General features: G+C 42.1%; 1 protein-coding gene across 1 annotated transcript in view; it reads left to right on the top strand.

Moving 5' to 3' along the window:
• The first annotated feature begins 614 nt into the window (after positions 1-614).
• The window catches only part of marchf1 (E3 ubiquitin-protein ligase MARCHF1), a 97,789-nt gene continuing 75,561 nt past the window's right edge, over positions 615-22,842 (top strand). Inside the window, exon 1 of the mRNA XM_007899178.2 lies at positions 615-754. Coding sequence (XP_007897369.1) covers positions 698-754 — 57 coding nt within the window. The 5' untranslated portion in view covers positions 615-697. The remainder of the gene's footprint in view (positions 755-22,842) is intronic.

Below are 22,842 nucleotides of genomic sequence, written 5' to 3'. Positions count from 1 at the left end.
AAAATTTGGGAGGCTCACACTTTTTTAAAAAAAAATGATCTTGGCAAATGGATCTTGCAGACAAGAAATGAATAAAAATCGTTGTCAATTTTTTTACTGTTCGCTCAGCAATTGACGTGGGAGACAGAGCCAGAGACAGGCGATCAGACAGAAAAGAAGCTTTAGCAAATAATTGAAAACTGCCTGGATTATGGTGTTCCTCTGCCAACAAACCCTTTCCTTTCTTTGTCTGTGTCAAGCTTTTCTTCTCGTCTCTTATTTCCCCAGCAGACAAAGTCCTTTAGGATCAGGGCTTGCCTTTTCTGTTTTTTTAAAAAAAAGAATATATTTTTTAAAAAAGAGGGGGAGGTGTCAGTAAGCTTTTGACAGCCTGCAAGTGCCTGGGTACACTTAGTGGGTAAGGGAACTCTCATCTGGTTGAATGAATTATGCAGCCTTCTCTGTGCCATCAGAGCAAAGTAAGTCTCCTTCTCTTCCCTCCCCTCCCCTGTCTCCCAACACTCCCCCCCTTTTCCCTGCCCTTGTCCTCACCACACAGCATCATTGCTCACTGGACCCACTCTCACCCAACTTCACCAGAGGAGCATCCAGTCTGAGCTTCATCTGCTGGGGAGAGGGTGTTAAGCTGAGAGAGAGAGAGAGAGAGAGAGAAAAAAGGGGACAGAGATGCTGCTGCAGTGAGATTTGCAGGGTCTGGATGAAGTCCGACAGTGAATGCACAGGTGGAAACTCTGCCCTGGACATATGTGCGCAGGTAACTTTTTCTTTAAATTATCTTTTCTCAATGGATCTTGGAGCCAAGAGGTGAATCAAATCGTTCTGGTTTTGCTTGCTCACTCTGCAGCAATTTCTGCAGAGTGCTGCTCTTTTTTTCTATTCATTCCCTGCTGTTTGCTGTTACCGTTGCCTGGGCTTGTGCTGACTGACTCCTTCTTGGAGTTTGTACCCAGAGGTAAAAGCATCTTTGTTGTTGTCCAGACTGGAAATTTCAAATGCAGCTGATACAACTCCAGACTCTCTAGTTAAAGTCCCCCTGCTTCCCATAGCACTCCCTCCCACAAAAAAATAATGATAGTTGAGGGGTAGTTAAAGGGTGCACTCATTGCCTTCACACAATAAAAATATGCTTGGCCAAACCTCTTTTTAACTCTGTTTGCCCAGAGAAAAGGACCACCAGGACCGTATACTGTTTCGGTTCTCCCGATGCAACAACGACAACAAATTACATTTATATAGCGTCTTTCAGCGCCTTGGGAAGTCCTCCCGACGTGAACGGCGCTCTATAAATGTAATTTTGTTGTTGTTGTTGCTGTTTCACATCGGGAAGATGTTGCAAGGCGGTGGAATGCAATTTGTTGTTGTTGGTGGTGGTGTGATGACTGATGCTGGATATTTGCTCATTATTAATAGATCCCACTGATCCACAGCAGTAATGCTGCCTGATGGGTTTATTGGAGAGCACTGATCATGGGGGTATGGGGGGGTGGGGAGCAGTACTCCTCGGTAACGTCATATGTGTATTTTGTAAATCCGGACAATTTAGCATACGTGAAATAATTATATTGTAATGACACTTCCATTAATGGTATTAACGTGCAAAGCGCCCTAGTTTGCCGTATTTCTTGATGGGATTCCTCAATGAGGAAACTTTCCGATCATCACAAGTACGTTGTGCCAACCCGCGGAAACGCTGCTGCCATGCAATTCCCGTGGGGTGGAGTTCCGAAAGGTCGATGAGGGACTCATTCCAACGGAATTGCTTGGTAATAAATCCATTTAACAAATAACGTAAATTAGACCCAGGGTAGGATTAACCAATAAACTAGGTAAACCATGTTTTAGGGCCCCAAGATCTGAGGGGGCCTCAAATGTGGTTGGTGCTTTTACCCCCCAACTCTGAATCTTTCTACAATTTTGTGCAGAGTGGAGAGTGATGGGAAGAGAGAGGGAGATGAGGGTATGAGGCAGTGCAGAGAGATGGGAGGTGGCTCCACTAATGGCCCATGCCCCCGCTCCTCCCACCCCAGCAGTTGCATGCACAGTACAGAGGGCCTCTAAATGACCTGGTTTAGGGCCCCCAGATCCCTTAATCTGGCCATGGTTGGTCCCTGCCATTCTGTTCGAATCAGATTTATGGGAAGTTTGTGGAGCAGGTCAGTTGCCGCGTCTATCTGTTCATTTCTTAATTGTAATTCTTAACCTCCAATTAATTGCATATTGTTAAATGTACTGAGTCATTTGGTTTCACATGAAATGTGCAATATGAATTGTAAGTTATTAATATTCAGTGCTTTCTAGTATGAAATCATTAGGAAAATTTTATTAAAATAATTGTCAAAATTGCATTGCATTTTCCACAGACTAAACCAGCAACAATTAGTGTCTTCTTGTCCTAGTATTCTTATCTTTCTTAAAAATATCAATTAATTCATCAAATTATATTTATTCTTTTTTTACTGCAGTTATCCAGACAGAATTTTGTTCCCTAATAGTTCCAAGATTTAGATATGTCAAGTATTTTCTCTTGTTAGCAAACAAATATATATACTAATGGTTTCAATTATGTTTGCAGTCTCAAGTGCTTCTACAGAAATTCCTGCTATTTAATGCAGTGTGTGTGTGAAGGAACAGCATATAGAGCGTGTCCCTGGCCCTGTGCACCTGGAGACATTGTGAAAAAACAAATTGTCCCATTGTCTAGTGCTTTAACACTCAGTTTATTGCACTATTCAGGTTAGGGTATGTGGGTGGTTTTAATGGCCATCTGCAAGATTTAGGAATCCGAAAACACACTGAAAACCAGTTGATATATTATTCTTTCAGATCTGTTGACCTAAAATAAGAAGTCCATTTGTGCTTTCATGCACTGACATGGGAACCAATGACATGGGAACCAGTCACTGATTGTTTTTTGGCAAATATTTAATGGATGTGTTTTCTGGCTTTACCAGTTATACCCACTTTCAGGACATTTCAGAAAGGCAGTGGGGAAATGTTTTCAATATTCTTTTAACCCTTTCCCTGTGTTGGAAATGAATTGAGGAACAAATACCTGCTGGTTTTACCCCTTTATTTTTAAGATTTGTCACCAAATTTAGAAAAATGAGTTTCGACTCAGGCATCTCAATTAAAAATCAAAGAGATGGAACAGGTGAGGGCAACTATTTTCCTGTTTGGTTTCAGTCCAGTCAGTAAATAAAACAATCCAATGTTATCATCGACTTGCAATTCTGGCCAGCAGTGACCTCCATATCATTAGAGAACAAAATGTATACTGGGTTAATCGTTTCTATTCCGAGTTTGAGCCCACTGCTTGTTCAGCTGCTCAAACATTCGTTTTGCTCGAAAATATCTACTTTATTTCATTAATTATAGAATTTACAATACAAATTACATTTATGCAGCCCCTTTCAGGTCAGAAGGAAATCTCAAAGCACTTAACACTGCGAGCTGGGTGTTCAAGCCAGGGGTGGGGGAAGCTGAAAAGAGTGGGGGAGTGGAAAGAAAGATGACCAAAAGTTCAGTCAGATAGGTAAGTATTGGCTAGGTTGTGAAAGTGGAGAGGGAGGGAGGGGGCATTTAATGCATTTCAAGTTGGAAATTTATTTCTTAAAAAAATCCAGGCTGTTCCCCAGCACTGTGGTGGCTATATGCTAAAGGATCGAGTTGAGTTTACGTAATAAATGTGTCAAGCGACATTTCATTAATACTGTTTGCCTGTACGTATGTGATAGCATTTAATTGCTCTGCTCACCATTTAATGATGGTGCGACTGCCTTTTTCCTCCCTTGCCTCTTCAAAGCACGTCTCAAGACCTTCCTATTGGACCAGGCTTTGTCATCTTCCCTGCTCTCCACCCCTCCTGATCCCAACCCTCAACTTGGGTCCAAATCCCAGACTGTCCAGCACCTTGGGATATCCTTCTGATGCGAAAGGCGCTATAGCAATGTAATTTGTTGTATGTTAGTTGTTGTTGTCAAAGTGTTCTGGGACCCTGCCCCGCATGAAAGGCGCTATACAAATGCAAGTTGTTGTTGTTGCACACAAAATATAACCTGTTGCTTCTTTAACAATAAACCGAAAACTTACATTGCCAGGGTTTTACGCTCATGCCATGGCTATTTAGAACTAAACAGCAGAGGAAGTCACACCACTTGTTTTAAGTAATCAGAGATAGGGAACTCACCTTTAATAACTAGGTGAACCTCTCACTGTGACCAGAGGAAACAGAACTATAAAGATGTAAGGCCTCTGATATTCAGCTACAACCAAATTTCCCAATTACCAAAGTGTGTGATTGTAGAAAACAAGGACGGTTAATGATCTAACACTGAACCACAACCAGTCACCTGAGACTAGTCACATGTTGCTTGTAATCTTCAAATGCTCTTTTTGCCAAAGTTGTCCCACGGAGCTTGACCTTTCACCCAGAGAGAAAAACAACCCCGATCCTTCATTAGTCCATGGCTGTCTACAATAAAATAAAATAGTAACAAAAACTCTACTGTGGTCAACGAAGGTCAAGAGATAATTAAACTCCATCTGATCCTGGGAAGTACTTCAGGTTTCCCATCAAACATTCAGTCAGGTGATGAAGCTGTGTTGTGTACAGTCAACAAGAACAGTTAACTCTTTCCCAATCAGACTATTTAAGCACTGCAAGCTACCAGCTATCCGTGAGTGACTGTCCTTCTTGGGGGTGGAAGGGGAGGAGGTAAACTGGGTCTCTTTAGAGCTGACCTGGCTCTAAGTTGACGTGTTTGCCAACAGAATGTCAGAATGGAGCCAGCCCTCTGTGTTGGTCTTGATAGTCCGTTTCCTGAGCCAGGTGAGTCTGCAGTACTCTGGGGCATGGCTGATAATAGACTAACCAGCCTGGCTCTCTGGTAGGACTTGGAGGGGCAGACCAGTCACAGGGGGCAGGGACTCTTCCCCCTCAGCTCCTGTTAACCCTCAAGCTAAAGCAGGGGTGTCAAACTCATCTGGCCACAAGGGCCATTTAAGTTAACATTGTTCACTTGGTGGACCGGATCACAAAGAAGTTATACATAATATATTGCATACTTAATGTGAGTTGTCTTTGGCTTAATGGGAATGTCATTCATGCAATGCAGAATGTAAAGGTTTCAATAGTGTATATACGTCTTATATTAAAAAGAGGAAGGTTGGTTTGAAGAAAAATTCCAGGAAAGTACAGTATATCAATACTTTTCTAGAAGACATGAAGAGCGCTATATCAAATGCAAGGATTATTATTATATTATTATATTTTAGAAATGAATGGGCCTGGTACCAAATATTATCCCAAGAGCCACTAGCGGCCCACCGGTTTATGTTTGACACGCCTAATCTAAAGCGCCATTGGGTAGGATGGTCCTAGGTTTGCCTCTTGCCACCTTGGGTGTAGTTTTTCCCAAAGTTAGGTAAGCATCCCTTCAGGGAGCGAGCGAGTGCATTTCCATGCATATGTGGCATATACACGTGGAATTCTTAGTTTGGTTTGGATATGCTTAAGCGTAATGATTGGTTTTCTCATATGTTGGACACCCGGCTGACCAAACAAAAGTTTCCACTCTTATCATTCACCTTCTGGCAGTCATCTTATTGTCATTTTCCTCTTTTTGATATAACTGTTTACTCTCATTGTGAAATCAGTCTTACTGGGGCCTGAATTCAATATGTTAGGAGATTTATTTTTTATTGTCATTAGTGTGAGGTTTAGTGGAATCCACCAGAGTGTGGGAATTAGAGAAGGTGCTTTTAAAGATGTCACAGTTAAGCAAGGAATACCAACAAGCCATAGGAAGTTGACTTGCTCCCAAAGCTTTCTGATGGGGAGGAAGTGCCAGGGATGTAGTTGCGTCTTTTAAAATGACATGAGATAAATGTTTGAAAAAGAGTAATATTACAGTGTATGCGGTCAGCAAGGAGGAGAGTGGGATTGATTTAGATGGCTCATGTGGAGAAAAATATCAGCACTGACCCGATGAGCCAAATGGTCTTTTTCTGTGGTGTATGCCTGTTTCAATGCATACAATGGTACTATTATCCTCCACCTTTGTCATAGTACCCAGGAGGCCTATCGGTCTACGTGCCCCTGAGCCTTCATTCATAGGCTACATGTAAAGAGAAAGAAAAAGACAGCAACATTCAACAGAAAATTTGTATGCATCCTTGAAATATAGACAGAGAGAACATTGATTGGTGAGTCAGCACAGGCTACTCTTGCAAATGTCTCCTATTCACAAAGTGGCATTGACAGAAGTAAAGAGAAAGCTTCCTGCCCACTCTTTCTTGGCTACTGGACAGTGACTAATAATAATAATATTCCTTACATTTGGTGTATTGTGTTTGGAAGACATCTCAAAGTACTTCACAGGATATACTTTAAAGGTCATTGACTGTGTGTTGTGCGGATGAACAAATTGAATGCTGTAATGGAGGCCTGGTGGCATGGTGGAATTCAATGTTAGATTATACAGAGCAACCTGGTACAACACATTGGTGTAGGTGCATAAGATAAAGTGAGAATAAATGGCCACCATTCAGAGCGTCCAGTTGCCTCTAACACACTCATGTGCAGATAAACATCACTTCCTCGATGTCGGGCATGTGCACTGTACGCAAGTAGCTCCACTGACGTCAAGTCCTTCACAAACTGCAAGGTGGCTTTTTATAAGCTTGTGGAAGCCAGTGTGGATGTATCTTGTTTCCAGTATAGTGTGGTTCCACAGTTTAAAAGACAGCACCTTCGATAATGCAGCACTCCCCCAACACAGCAATGGAGGGTCAGCTCAGACCACGAGGTCTAGTTCCCAGTTATAGTTCCCACAAACTTCTGACCCAGAGGTGAGAGTGCTACCAACTGAGCCAAACTGACACCTGTTACATGTTAAATGATTGTAATGATTTTACTGTGCACAGCAATGTGTTTGTCACAGTAAAATAATACTGTTACTCAATTACTCCATCCTCCTGAATTATATTCATTTCTTCCTGCACTTTGACTCTGTTCCCTGCTTATTTCACTGCAGGTAGACAAGGCCAAACAGACCAAAGTCTGAAACCATGTTTTCATGGTTATTGTGTGACATCTCTCAAATAAAACAAACAGCACTTCCCATTCTGAATTTTAATGAGGTTTCAACTTTATTTTTAGTTTACAGACTCTGCTCTCTCTCCGTCCTCAATTGTTGAGGCCTGTAGAGTATTGGTTGGAGCATTCGCCTCACATGTGAGAGGACCTGGGTTTGATTCCTGGGTAGGGCGAAATGTTAGGCAAGTTTCACACTTACTTCACACACCTCTATTCACCTAGTATTAAGCAGGAACCCAGTTAGTCAATTGATGGATCGTTTTTCCGGGGATAATAATCCTTTAAAAAAAATGTGGTCACTCAACTATTCGAAAAGAGAATAGTTTCTCCCAGTGTCCTGGCAACAATCCCCTAAATAAAATCCATCATTCACTCTATGGCTCTTTGTAGGGCATCACTGTGTTCAATTGATTTCTACGTTCATGGACAAAATAAACAATCACTACACTTAAATACACTACATGGTAAATTCTGTGAACCGCTTTGAGTTTCTTGATGATGTGAAATGTCAAGAATGATTTAAATTTCTGTGGTTCTATTGTTTTATGACCTTGCATCTACCTTAACCTAGGTTAAGGCACTTACATTAATTGTAACAGTGCTGCTGCTGTTGCCTGGCTGGGCACCGCGGCCTCAGAGAAGACTGGGGATGGAAATGCATCATCTCTTGGTAGTCACTTTAATAATAATAAATAATAATCCTTGCATTTGATATAGCCCCTTATCACATCTTCAAAGCGCTTCACAGAATATACTGTAAAATGAATTGACTATATATTTTGTGGCCGAAACACGGCAGCTAATTACGCACAACAATGTCCCACAAACAGTCTTGGATTGAGTGACCAATTTATTCTTCTTCTTATTTTTAAATTGAAGGAATTATTAACTCTGGAAAGGTGATCCGCCATTTGACTAACAACCGGGTTCCTACTTACTGCTAGGTAAACAGAGGCGTGTGGAGTAAGGAAACTTGCCCAACGTTTCACCCTGCAGGGAATCGAACCCAGCCAGGTCTCTCACTTGCGAGGCGAATGCTCTAAACACTGAGCTACAGGACTCCACAAAATTCCAAAGTGATCTTAAAATTTTAAGACAGAACGGTCTTAATGCTAAGACTATATAAAATCTTGATACTCATTTATACGTCTTCATTTTTCCTTAACCCCAAGCCTGTTAAAGAGAAGGGAGTTTATCCTGGTGCCTTGGTCAACAACCTCAACATGGAAGTTTGTGAGACATTGCTGTGTACAAATTGACTACCGCATTCGCCCACAATATACTCAAAGCCACGTGGCTTTACAATATCCTATATGATCCAGTGAAGTGCTTTGAGACTTTGACAAAATGATAAGCCACTGTATCAAACTCAAGGATTATTATTAGGCTTATAGAATAAAAAAACTTGCCCAACATTTGATCCTGCAGGGAATCAAACCCAGGTCTCTTGCTTGCGAGGCGAGTGCTCTAACCACTGAGCTACGGGGCTCCAATGAATAAAATATTGATCCAAAGTTACAATGTCTCATTTATGTTACTTCTCACTTCACTTACTCTGGCCTCTTTGTCTCATTTGCTTCTTTTGCTGTTTCATTCTTCCTCTGCAACATTTCTCTCCTCGCTTCCCGTCTGCATTTTTGTTTTCTTTATATCTACCCTTTCTATCTCTTCTCTCTTGGGTGTCCCTTCTCATCCTCTTGTTTACCTGTTGCTTTGTGACCATCATTGCTGCTTTCATTGTCAGGTAACATTCCTGCCCTCAGCTTCCCTACATGAAATGTGGCCACTGATTCACTAGCGTTAATGTAAATGTCAACATTTGGTTCCTCATTTCAAACTGGTTTTGGAATAGCTGGTCATCTGAATGGAAAATAAACTGTAAAAATATATTTATCTTGTGCATCCAGATATTTCTGAAAGCAGAGAGGCCTGTGCTTTGTGATGGGAGAGAGAATGGGGAAACGCAGATGGTGGGTGACTCTTTTCCTCTGATAGAAGGATCCCCCCTTCTGGGAGGGGTGGGGGTAGGGGTAGGGGTGGGGTCACAGCTTTAAAATCAGAACAAAGATTGTTTGAACTGCGGTCAGGTGGCATTTCTTCACACAGAGGGTTATGAGGATGTGAAATGCTCTGCCCCAGAAAGCTGTAGAGGCGGAATCAATAGGGATGTTCAGAAGAGAGATAATTGGAGACTGGTGTCACAGAAGTATTAAGGGTGAGGAGTGACATTAAAAGATCTGCCAAGATCTAGAACTGATGGAACTTGTTGAATGATCTTCTCCAGTTCCAGTGTTTCTCTCCATCCTCAGTACCCTGTGCTTCCTGCCAATGAGTCTATTTCCCCTCCATCCCTCCCTCCAAGAGGCTCTGTTGTGCTGACTGCGCTGTAAGCCAATGCGGGTTGATATTCTAGTAAATCTTACGGTAATGATATGAAACTTTAAATTATGCTCCTGACTGGGCCTCAAATTACAATACACGAACACCCAACAACAACTTGCATTTATATTGCGGGGCAGCATCTCAGAGTGCTTAACACAACAACATACTTCTTGCAGACAAAAATCAGAGCTTTGATTGCACCTCTTATGTTGTCATCCTCCAAGGTCGAGTGCCATTTATGAAATCCAAGGGCAACTGAGTCCCTCAGAATGAGTGATTGGCTGACATGTCTGGATCACTAAGCAATGCCTGTAAGGCCTCATTACTGTGATGTGTGAGTATGTTTGGTTAGATTTGCACCTCTGTAAATGAAGCTGCTGACAGCCAAAGTAATTGTAAGGAAAATGTTTGGCCAAGTGCAATTTCGAGGAAATAAAACATTTTCTGCGGGAAAAATTGTTACGTTTACAATATTCCCAGATCATATTCCAACTTTTCCTACCTGTTCAGTGGTTCATTAGCAGTAAAAGTGCCATTGTCTACACAACTACACAAAATGTTCTGTGATTTTTCTCCTAAATCTTGCTTTTGTTGTACTGAAGAATGAACTCATCAAGAGTACAATACAATACAAAATTACATTTGTATAGCATCTTTCACGTTAGGGGATGTCCCAAGGCGCTGGACAGTCAGGGATTTGGACCTGAGCAGGGGGGTTGGGATCAGTGAGGTAGGGTAGGAGGGTGGCCAAAGGCGCGGTAGTAGTGGAGGAAGGTTTTGAGGTGTGCCTTGAAGGAGGCAAGGGAGGGAGCAAGGCAAAGGAAATGTGGGATGGAATTCCAAAGGATGGGGGCAGAAAGGCTGAAGACCTGACTGCCGATAGTGAGGTGGGCCAGGCGGGGGACTTGGAGCAGGCTGGAGCCCACTGAGCGGAGGGAGCTGACAGGATGATATGGGGTTAGAGAGGTCACAGAGCAAGGCCATGGGGGTATTGCAAGGCCTAGAATTCCTCTCTTCACCAATATTAGTGCACAATATAAATGTGCATAATTAATGAATGGGAGATCAGGCAAATTGTTTGATCAGGCAAACGTACAAATTGTTCAGAGTAACGCTTGAAAATCCTAACCCTCAAAAAACAAGGAACAAATCTTGACGAAGACAAGACCGAACCAGTGTAAACTCGTGCAGAATAGGCTGCTCATTGTGAAATGAATATCTCACCAAGTTCAGACGTGGAGTCTATCAGTGAGCAGTGGCGGTACTAAATCATGATGAACATGAGAGAAATGAAGAGTGTGCCAACTGTGTGGAGTGGCATTGGTGAATATTCTAAGATCAGGAAATGGGTGAGTGGTACGTATTTTCCATATATGTGTACAAATATCCTGATAAACGGCAATAAAAGTGGACAAGATTCGCGCTGAGATTCACCTTTCTGTTGATGGTAATCAAGCAGTAAGGAAAGGCCAACAATAACTCCAAAAACTGGAAGCCAACAATAACTCCCAAATCCTATTCTCCCTCCCCCCCCCACCCGTGCACCCCCTCAAGCAACACCAATCATCATATCTAACGGCAAGTGCGAAGAGGTCATGAACTTCCTTACCTCTAAAATTAACAACATCCACCTGGCAGCATTATCCCTCTGCCCCGTGTTGTCTATCACCAACCCCATTCCGCCTCCCTCACCCACCCCACCCTCAGCTCCTACCTCGATCCCCGTCCTACATTTGTTTGCCCCCATCTCTCCTTCCTCCCTCTCATCCACCATCACCACAATGAAACCCACCACCTGTTGCCTCAACGCTCTCCCCACTCAACTGCTGATCACTCAGCTCCCCCGTCTCTGCCTACATCTAGCAGACACTATTAAACAGTCTCTCTCCTCAGGATCAGTCCCACTCGCTCTCAAAACCGCGGTCATCACCCCCCTCCTTAAAAATCCTACCCTTGATCACTCCAACCTTGGCACTACCGCCCTATCTTAAACCTGCCCTTCCTTGCCAAAGCTCTGGAATGCGTTGTTGCCAACCAACTTTGCGCACACTTCTCCTTCCACACCCTACTCAAACCCCGCCAGTCAGTTTCCGCCCTGCGCACTGTACCAAGACAACGCTCGTGAAAGTCGCAAATGATATCCTCTCTATCTTTGACCAGGGCTCCCTCTGCCTCCTCGTCCTCCTGGACTTCTCCACCGCATTTGACACAGTCGATCACGCCACCCTCCTCTACCACCTGTCCTCTATCATCCATCTCAGTGGGACCACTCTGGCTTGGTTCGAGTCCAACCTTACAAACCGCCAGCACTACATTTCTGCAAATGGCTTTACTTCGGGCTTCCACCCGGTCACCTGTGGGGTACCCAAAAGATCCATCCTTGGCCCCTTTCTCCTCCTCATCTATATGCTCCCACTCTGTGATGTCATCCACAGACATCGGGTTAACATCCACATGTATGTGGATGACACTCAACTCTACTTTTCCACCTCCAGCTGTGACCCCCCAGGCCTCTGATATTCTGTCAGCTTGTTTGTCGGACATCAGGAGCTGGATAAGTGCAAATTTCCTGCAGTTAAACATCACCAAGACGGAAGCCATACTCTTTGACTTCCACTGAGGTCTTCTGTTCCACAGTTCCGACCTTCTCAACCTACCCGACCTGTCCTTAAAACTCTCCGAAGTTGTTATTATTCGTTTTGAAAGCATGCAGCCTTGTGCCAAGGACACATCCGCTGAAGCATTTCCAAACATGGATGGAAAATGATGTATTTATATCCCCAGTACCCTCAACCACAGACCTGTACATTTAGTTATAGAGCCTACACAGCTACGTGTTGAAGATGATGAAGCTTGAGAGCTGTAAGTGCCCAGATCTTTGTACACCAGCTCCTACTTCTCACAACCTGCAGGTGACTCGTGGAAATTCACACGTAAGGGTGAGACACAAGCGCTGGTGTACAAGGAGACAACAACAACTACAAAAACAACTTGCATTTATATAGTATCTTCAATATCTGGATGGCATCTCGAAACGCTCGGAGCTACATCCTAACTGTCATCCTCTATTCCAAAATCTTTGAAATAAACCATGGGTTTATATTGTTCCAGAAACAATCCAAGCCATCTACTTTACACCTAGCAAGAGTAACATCATGTGTTACTGATGTGACTGTTGCAGGAGTGGGGCGAGATGAACTGGCACAACCTGTCAGGTTACTTGATAACTCCACCCAAACAAAGGTGAAATTAGCTATTTTCCCCCTTTGAACAATTACTCCAACACAGAAATAACACCTTGAGCCCCAATTGCTTGAAATGTGTCACTATCCTGCTGTTTGCACAGAGGAGGTTATCAGGCATATCAAAGGCGATGTCAGCTTATTAGATGATTCAATAGTTCAAGATTCCCCATGTTTTACAGATGGTTTGGTTTTTATCACATTATAAGAAGCACAAGGAGTTATACATATATATGTATATGGTCTGTCAAATGATTGACTCATATTAGAGAATACACCGCTGGATTGCTGAAACAACAGCTACTCCTGGAGATGTTAGGAGACAGACACATTGTAACTCCAATTCAAGCAATAGTGCAATAAATCAAAATACTCTTCAATTATCAGCGAATTATCTGGTGTAATTACACATTAGCGTTCCTCTGCCATGCAGCATGCTGGGATTTATGCAGCAAAAACACAAATATCACTATCTGATAACTGTTCCAGTCAGGTCCAGGGGTTGATCTGATGCAAGAGTGCACAGTATTGAAATGTCCACAGGCTCTTTGCCAATACCTGTTGATGGTAGCTTCAAAAACACTTTAGAAGTGGGTAAACTGGAAAACATTTGTTAATCTTTATGAAAACACTGAACTGTTGTTTGGAATGGCATCTCCAGGTTTCTATGTGAAACCACTGTGGAAGGCAAAAGACATGATTTAAAATGTCATCTGCTATCTGCAATTTAAAGCTTTAGCTATACTGCATGAATATTTTATTTCACTTTAATAACAGAGAAAATCATCATGATCTTGAGCAGGATTGAGCAAGATGAACAATGCCTGTGAAATTCACTATTCTTTGACTTTGTATTTTTTNAAAATGATCACATCACAGCACTTCCGTATTAGAATTAATGTTGTACTATACATCGACCTACAAAAATTGTGCTTTAATTGTTTCTTTTTCTTTTTTTTGCGTTAATGAACAGTAAATGAGACTTGGGAATGAACTGATTTCTTGTCTTGCAATTGTCACTAGCAGTTATGCTATGGTTTTTATTTTGAATTAAAAATTGATAGAATTTTGGCAAAAGAACCAGAGGCAAAGAACCAGAGGGGTAATGAGGAGAAATGGTTTTACACAGAGAGATTTTATGATCAGAAATGCACTGTCTGAAATATGGTGGAAGCAGATTCGACAATAGCTTTCAAAATGGAATTGGATATTTATTTGAAAAGACAAAAAATTTCAAGGCTATAGGGAAAGAGCGGGGGAGTGGGACTAATTGGATAGCGCTTTCAAAGACCGGGCAGAGGCACGGATGGGCCAAATGGTCTCCTTCTGTCCTGTAGGATTCTATGATTCTATGGCTGTTATTGTGTGCATGCTAAGCCCTCACTGATGATCCAGTCCATTAGAGTAACTGCCAAGCATGTGTCACACAGCCAAAGCATCTTGCAGTGTGTGTTTTCAGGTCAAATAAAATTGACGTATACATGGACGAAGTCAGGACATTTCGGATTCGGACACTTTATTTATTTTAGAAGGTAGAGGCGCTGAATGTAATGTCTTTAAAAAAGTGGTAAAATTTGAAGGGGGGACACTTGAGGTAAGATAGAAGAAGGTTCAAGCTAAAGGATCTGGTGTTGGAGTTTGTATTTCTGCTTCTCTGGCATAGGACAAAGTCCCTGGATTCAATCTCTGGGATGTCATTGTCTGTAATTAATCCTGGTGATGTGGTTCTATCTGTGTCAAATTTTTGGAGTGTGAGTCTGTATCTGATCTCTGGGGTGTGAGTGCATTTATATCTGATCTCTGTGATGTGAGTGTCTGTATCTAATCCGGGGAAAGAAAAATGGGTCACTCAATCCACGACTGTTTGTGGGACACTGCTGTGCGCAATTGGCTGCCACGTTCCGCCTACCAAATATACAGTCAATTCACTTTACAGTATATTCTCTGAAGCGCTTTGTGACGTGTCGAAGATGTGATAAGGTGCAATATCAAATGCAAGGATTATTATTATTATTTATCCCTAGGGTTTGAGTGTGTCTGTATCCAGAGAGAGGTGGGGGTGGGGTATGTGGCAGCCCTCAAGTCTCATAAGCTGCTCTGCAGGGCTGGCTTTGGCTTCATAAATACCTTTATTTTATTGGCCCATTCATCACTGGCAGCTGCTGATGGAACACAAAGTCTTTGTTTCACAAACCCAATTAGTGTTGGGACGAATTCATCACTCACTTATGCCACTTGACAATAAAAGTAATTTTACATACAATTGCACCACATCTGCGAGCAGCAACATTTTAATATTTGACTGGCTTTACAACAAGATTGAAGTTGTTTTTTTAATGTTGGGCAGGAACTACCGACCATAGCACTGGCAAATCAACAGCTATTCTTCTGGTGCTTTCACTTTGTAATGAAAGATTTCAGTGTATTTTAGTTTTGATTTATCCTGTGTCAGAGTGTCCTTTCAGGGACAGGAATGACCTTTACTGTTGCACAATTTGTTGTCTGCCACAAATGTCTTTTTTCAAAACTAAAGCATCATGACTAAAGCCAATGAAACGCCCAATCTGCGTGCTGTATTGGAAGATGAGATAATAACATTGTAAAATACCTTTTGGTGACCGGGCTAGTCCTGGTCATGCATGCATTTAAGGTGGGTGCATTCAAATCCCATATCAGTGGGTTAAAGCCCAATCAAGGCCTTGGAATTAACATAGTCCAAGCAGACACTTCAGTGCAGTGTTGGGGCTGTGCTGCATTGTCAGACATGCCATCCTTCTGATGAGACGTTAAACTGAGGTGCCATGTACCTGTTTGACTCTCAACTATCCTTCATACCCCAAATCCGTGCCATGACCTGCTCTGCCTTTCCCCACCTCCGCAACATTGCCCTGTTTCGCCACTGTTTCTCACCGCAGGCCGCCGAGACTATCATGGGTTCACCACATCCAGGCTCGACTCTGCAAACTCCCTGCTTGTCGACCTCCCCAACTCCTCCTTCCATAGGCTGCAGATCATCCAGAACTCTGCAGCCACTGTCCTCTCCCATGTAAGGCATCGCGACCCCATCACCCCCATCCTCGTTTGACTCCACTGGCTCCCCATCACTCAGAGGATATAGTTCAGGATCCTGGTCCTCACCTTCAAAGCCCTCCATGGCCTTGCTCCTCCCTTCCTTTAGGACTTCCTAACCCCCTACCAACCTGTCCGTTCCCTTCGCTCAGCAGGCTCCAACCTGTTTCATGTTCCCCCACTTTGCCGTTCCACCATTGGTGGACAGGCCTTCAGCCCCTCTATCCCCACCCTCTGGAACTCTATCCCACAGTTCCTCCACCTCACCTCCTCCCTTGCCTCCTTCGAGACTCGTCTCAAGACCCTCCTCTTCGACGGTGCCTTTGGTCACCTTCCTACCCAAACTTTCCCCGGCCCCACCCCTCCTGATCCCAACCACCAGCTCGAGTGCGGATCTCTGACTGTCCAGTGCCTTGGGACATCCTCCTGACATGAAAGGCGCTATGCAAATGTAATTGTTGTTGTTGTTGTTCAGGAGGATGTCAAAAATCCCACTGCATTACTTGAAAAGACAAGGGAGTTTCTCCTGGTATCTTAACCAACAATCCCCCAGATAAAATTGGTCATTCTTTTATTGGCTGTCTGTGAGACATTGCTGTGCATAAATTGGCTGCTGCGCTTGTCTACAAATACACAGTCATTCTTTACAATATATCCTGTGAAGCCCTTTGAAATTTTCCCAACCTGAAAGGCACTATATCAAATGTAAGGATTATTATGATTTAACGTTTCCTGCTTTATGATGCACATGCAGATTAGCAGCAGTGCAAAGGGGCAAAAAGGTAAAGACTTGAAAGAGTCGTACATTAACCCTCTGAAAGAAACGCTCTGGAATGCTACCCCGGGTGAATGGCGCTATATAATTGCAACTTCTTGTATTTGAATCCTGAATGCTCTTTGGAACATTCCTCATGAAGACAAGAACATGCTTCTGTGGTTTACACAGTCACTGCATAAATAATAATAATAATCGTTGCATTTGATATAGCACCTTATCACATCTTCTAGACATCTCAAAGCGCTTCACAGCGTACATACTGTAAAGTGAATTGACTGTATATTTGTGGGATAAACGCGGCAGTCAATTGTGCACAGCAGTGTCCCACAAACAGTTGTGGATTGAGTGACCAAATTATTTTTTTTATTGAGGGATTATTATCAGGCATGTGGAGTAAGGAAACTTGCCCAAGGTTTCGCCCTGCCGGGAATCAAACCCAGGTCACTCGCTTACGAGGTGAGTTCGCCAACCACTGAGCTACAGGACTCCACACATCAGTGCATCCTGGACTTGCCCAGCCTGATTAGTCAGTGGGGTGGCTGGGAGTGAATTGGTTTGGTGAATTTCCAGCAGAAATTCTGTTTCTTCTGGTTATGACCAGAATGCAAACACATTGGATAAATAACTGGCAATTTCTGTAGTTGGAACTGAATGTGGCGCACTGGCTGGAGGAAGGGATCTGAGGACCCAAGCTGAAAATCCAAACCATCTGGTTCATTCAAAGCCAGGGTATTTAAAGGTAGTGTTAAAAACAACCTGCATCGTGTACTGCCTTTTATTTAGGATAACGTGTTAAACTGCATCATAAAGATGATCTAGATTACCAAGTAGTGTGTGAAGAAGGGTGAGTTTGAGAAGGTTGACCAAAGGCATGGTTAAAGAGATTTTTTAACAAGGATTTAAAGGTAAAGACAATTTTATTTGATCAACCACGTGTCTGAAACATCCAAATACCCATTAAGAGTATCCAAACTAGATAGCAAGATCTACATAACTATGAAACCTACAAATGTAAATTTCCCAGTGTATGAAATGCGCACTCTCTTCCCAGGGGAATGCATCCTGCTTGCCTAATAACAGAGAGCACAAGGCACAGTAGTTAGCAAGAGCCAAGGTGTGGGGACACAGAGTGCATGTTGCGGTACTGCTGGAGTCTAACCAGCTAAAACCGTGTACAGTCAAATCTGTTTTCAACAGCCACTTAGGGGACTGGATCAAAGTTGCGTTTTTGTAAGGGTGTGTGTACGATTTCTAAGTGTATAAGTGTATAGAAAAATAAAATGCACATATGAATCCATAAACCAAACTACAGGCAGTTTTAATAAAATAAATAAATCAATGACAAAATACTAATCGTTACTGTTTGCTGAAGAAGTCCATAATCATTTTCTATTTAATGAGATTCATGTTGGTGAAGAATAATTTTGAACATTTATGTTGATTCAAGCATGGTCAATAAATTCATGCCAAGCTTCTTAAGTGTGCAATGGTTGTTGCGTCCAACGAGTTTCATACAGAAGTGAGTTTAATTTCCCTGAGCGCTTTCTAGTCCTGATCAGTATACTTGCCTGCCTATCATTTCCAAATGGACTGTGTGGCAGGAAGCTGTGGGCATCATGTGGGCAGCTTAGTGCAGTGTTGGTAAATATGCTGGAAGTCTAGCAGAAGTTTTACATATAGACCATTGGAAATTAATAATGCATTAACGATAAGTTCACTTAAATTCACTTAGAACTGCCCACTGAAACAAGTGTTAGTACACTGACAAGGCAAACAAAAAAGAGTGGTCATTGGTTGCATTTGACAGGTGGTTGCTGAATTGAGGTGGTTTATTATGGTAAATTGTTCCAGGGTGGTTGTTGACAGTAGGTGGTTGCTGAGTAGAGGTGGTTGCTTTAACAGGTTTTACTGTAGCTTGCCATTGAAAACATTGGCTGATAAACGTCCCACTGCTGGACTAGCAAGGAACACTACGAGGCCAAGAGAGCTTTAGTTTTCAGAGTTAACAGCAGTTGAATAGTAAGAATCCCTGTGACTGGGTCTGTCCCTCCAAGTCCTACTGGGCTGTGATCAGTTGTGCCCTGGAGTAGGAGTACTGCGGAGAGCCTGGGAGTGGGACTCCACCGACCATCACAGAGGGTTGACTCATTTCCGACATTCCATTACCAAGCCAGTTCAGCTCCAAGGACACCATGCTTATCTCTCTCCCCGCCATGAGGATAATTGTTATTATTTATTATTGAATACCGGCTTCAAAGTAGTAGCTGTTACTGTTAAACTGGAAGAAATCGTGCCTCTGACTCAGAAGTTTGTGGTTCATGTCCCACATCAGGGATTTGATTTAAGCTGACACGTCAGTACAGCGCTGGTGAAGTGCTGTAATGTCAGACATAGCATTCTTCAGAGGAAATATTAAACCGAGGTCCCATCTATTCAGGTGGACATTAAAGGTCCCACTGACACGATTCAAAACAGAGGGGAGTTTCTTCTCGTGTCCTGGCCATCTTCAGATAATCTTCAGATAAATTGGTCATTCACCTCCAGGCCATTTGTGGAACATTTCAGTGCACATATTAACTGCAGCATTCGCCTACAAATACAGTCACCTCTTTGGAACTCTGTTTGAGATGTTTCAATGTTATTGGGCTCAATATCAAAGCAACAGTTGTTATTATTGTGCTCTCTTTTGGATGGGCTGCTCCAGCCAGTTCTTATGCTGCTTTAAAGCTGTTGCTTTGGTTCAAGTAATTGAGCCCCATTAAGTGGTTTGGGGATAAGGCAGGGCAGTGGGATTGAATAAACATCTTGCTCTGAGATCTAGTGCAGACTTGATGGGCTGAATGGCCTCCTTCCTTCTATGCTGTAAATATCTATCATTCTATAAGATGCACTGAGTTCCCCCTTTGCCAGTGAGATAACTAGAGTAGCCTCAAACTGGAGACAAGACCCAGGGATTGAAGAATTCCAACAATTACTCATTATAACTGTGATATATTTACAACTGTTGTAACTAGGCAGAATGCTTTGAACAAAAAGTACGCCTCCTAGCCTTGCCTTCTCCTTGAAACAGTGCAAGAGGAAACAGTCGTGGGAAGTAAATATATCTTCTGGTTTATATTTGGGAAATCATTAACAGGGCAAATGACTAGCATTAGTATCCGGCAACTGTAATGATTGACTTAATCTGAATTGCTTTAAATTGTGGAAGGCTTGTGCCAAATTCCATCAATGTCTTTTAAACTTTAAAGTGCCACAATTATTCTATGTCAAACAGAAGAGCAGTAAGCATGGATTGGATACCAGCAGTCAATTTGACAAATTGGTCAACTGATAGAAATATTGCCACTCTATGTAGCACTGTGGTACCAGTAGAATGTTCTGAACCAACTATACTTCAGTTAACAAAGTACGGAAGTCAGAATCTCCCAATAGAGTCTGAACCACAATATTTACAAGAGGAAGCTGCAAATAGAAATTTCTTGTGAATTTTGTGCACTCACAGGAAGCACATCACATTGCAATCAGGTTCCTCTAGGCTGGTGTGCTGCATTTCTCTCATCTATTTGTCACAGCATTGCTATTCAGTATTCCTTTTACAATTATCGCATATTAGACCGCAATATTGATTGTCAAGCCAACTGGGCATTCTTTAACATTAAGACCAACCTTCACAATGACTGTGCAATAAAATGACAACCCCCTAGGCGATTGCTCATTTTTCTTGTGTTGAGGTTACTTCAGTAGGCTAGACTGCAGATTATTTATTTTGATAGTTATTATTACCATTTATCTTTATCATTCCAGTTTTGTCTACCTACAAGAAACAATAGAGGTTCATTTAAATATATTTGTTTCCTCAGAAAAGCTTGAAGATGAAATGAATATTTCAGCAAGCTAAATCAAAACCATTTGCGTAGCAGTCTAGGTGTCCACTTCCTTGGAGATATACTAATAATAATCCTTGCATTCGATATAGTGCCTTATCACATCTTTGAGACGTCTCAAAGTGCTTCCCAGGATATCCTGCAAAGTGAATTGACTGTATATTTTGTAAGTGAAAGAGATATGTTTTCAATGCATTTTTTAGCCATTTGCCAGGCTAAAAGAATATGCTGAAAACTTCCTTTTTGCTGAACACTCAGACAATAAACAGGCCTCTGAATAAAATAGAGGCTCAAAAATAGTCTGGAGAGTCTCTCAAGAAAAGCAAGGAAAAAAATTAAATCAAAGCAATCCAGCACGTCATAAGATTTGCAATCTTGGTCCAGTTAAAGAAGGCCCTTTGGTCCATTTGAGCTCATTCTTCCAGAATACCCATCCTACCATCTTACTATTGCTGGTTTTATCAAGCTGGTTTTAAAATGAGTCCAGTTCCTGGCCTCCACAACCCTTCCTGGTAACCTGTTCCAGTCCTTAATTACCTTCTTGGTTAAAAAAAATTCCTGGCTAAATTGCCTTTTGCAAATCTAAACCTATACTTGTCCTGCTAACTTGATACATCTGAAAGTGTTGTTCTGAATTTACTTTTATAATTCACATTTAAAATTTGATAAAGTCCTGCTGAGATATCTCCTTTCAAGACTGAAGAGTCCTAGTTTGTTTGTTTAGTCATAAGAACATAAGAAATGCTAGACGAAAAANGACCAAGGTCCATCTAGTTCGCTTCCACCTTCCTGGTGATCGCATGCACAAATGTCCCAAACTACCTATGTTTTTATTCCCATAATGTTATTTCCTAAAAGAAAACTATCTAATCTGTGTTTGAAAGAATCAACACTTCCTGCTTCAACCGTCTCCTTAGGGAGCCTGTTCCACAGGTTCACTATTCGCTCAGGGAAATAGTGTTTGCGTAGATTCATTCTGAATTTAACCCCCTCAATCACAGGCCATGTCCTCTAGTCGTTACTCATAATAACTCATTCCCTAGGGATCATCCTCATCGCTCTCCCACACACTGCCTCTAGGGTCTGGGCACCTCCTTTATGTAACAGCAACCACAGCTGCATGCAGGTCTGGCCTGACCAGAGAACTATATAGCTTGTAAATGATTTCTTAAAATAAGTTATGGCACCTTTTCATAATAACTATAATCCTGCCTTTGATATAATGCCTTATCGTAGCCTAGAAACGCCTCAAAGCGCACCAAAGGATGTATTATAAAGTATTTAATAGGCAAACATGGAGAAGAATGTTCCATAAACAACCAGAAAGTGAATGATCATTTTTTTAACTGGAGGATTATTGTGTGGGACATGGGGAAAAACTCTCTTCGCTTTTCAACTCCTGTCCTGAAATTTGTAATGTCCACCTGAAAGGGCAGATGGGACCTTACTGTAATGTTTCAATTGTAGGATGGCTCCTTCTAAAATCTAGCACTTGTCCAGCAATGCACTGGAGTATCAGAATGTTGAAACATCTCAAAGAGCTTTACAATACTTAGTGTCAGCTTAGACTATATTTGTTTCAAGTATTGACGTGGGCCTTCTGATTAAGAGGTGTGAGTGCTACCAACTGAGCCAAATTGACAACCGTGTTAGCTATTTTGGACACAAATACAAACAGCCATGAAGTCAATGACCTGTTCATCTGGATGACTTTTTTTGCCAGGACCCTGAGAGAAGACACCTTCTTTTCAATAAGTGTAACTAGATCTTTAGCATTCACCTGAACAGGTTGGCGAGATGTTGGGTTTAAAGTTTCACGTAAGGCATGATCCAGGCTCACACTAAACACCTCAGACCTGAATCATTTCAATCCTGAACCAAACGGGCAGCTGCTGAGCAGAATTTCAGTTGCAACATTTTTGTGCCTGGGACATTTATCTCTATATTATTTTACTGATGGGAATACTAACACTGGGGAAACAGCATGACTTTTTATGTTAACCGAATTGCTGAATGTTTTGATTACATAGCCCTGTTTCAATAAGACTGTGGACAAATGAGCTGCTGAGTTTGCCTGCAAATATACAGTAACTCCACTTCACAGCTAAAAAAAAATCCTATGAAGCACTTTGAGATGTCTTCCTCACATGAAAGGTGCTGCACCAAATGCAAGGATTATTATTACTACTGCTACTTGTGCGTGTCAGATGTCACAAGCAAAATATGTAGAAATGCTTGGGCAATAAGAAATTATTGAAAATGACAAGGCTGGGGACTGACAAGTAAAATTGCTTTCATTTACAAGGGGGATGGGGGGAGGGCTGAACAAAATTGAACTGAACATGACTGAGAATTGAGAAAAGGTGACTATTTATGGAAGTAAGAATAAAG

This window comes from Callorhinchus milii, unplaced genomic scaffold, assembly GCF_018977255.1.
Source record: "Callorhinchus milii isolate IMCB2004 unplaced genomic scaffold, IMCB_Cmil_1.0 Scaffold1, whole genome shotgun sequence".
In the NCBI taxonomy this organism is placed as follows: Eukaryota; Metazoa; Chordata; class Chondrichthyes; order Chimaeriformes; family Callorhinchidae; genus Callorhinchus; species Callorhinchus milii.
This window is presented reverse-complemented; position numbering and strand designations above follow the sequence as displayed.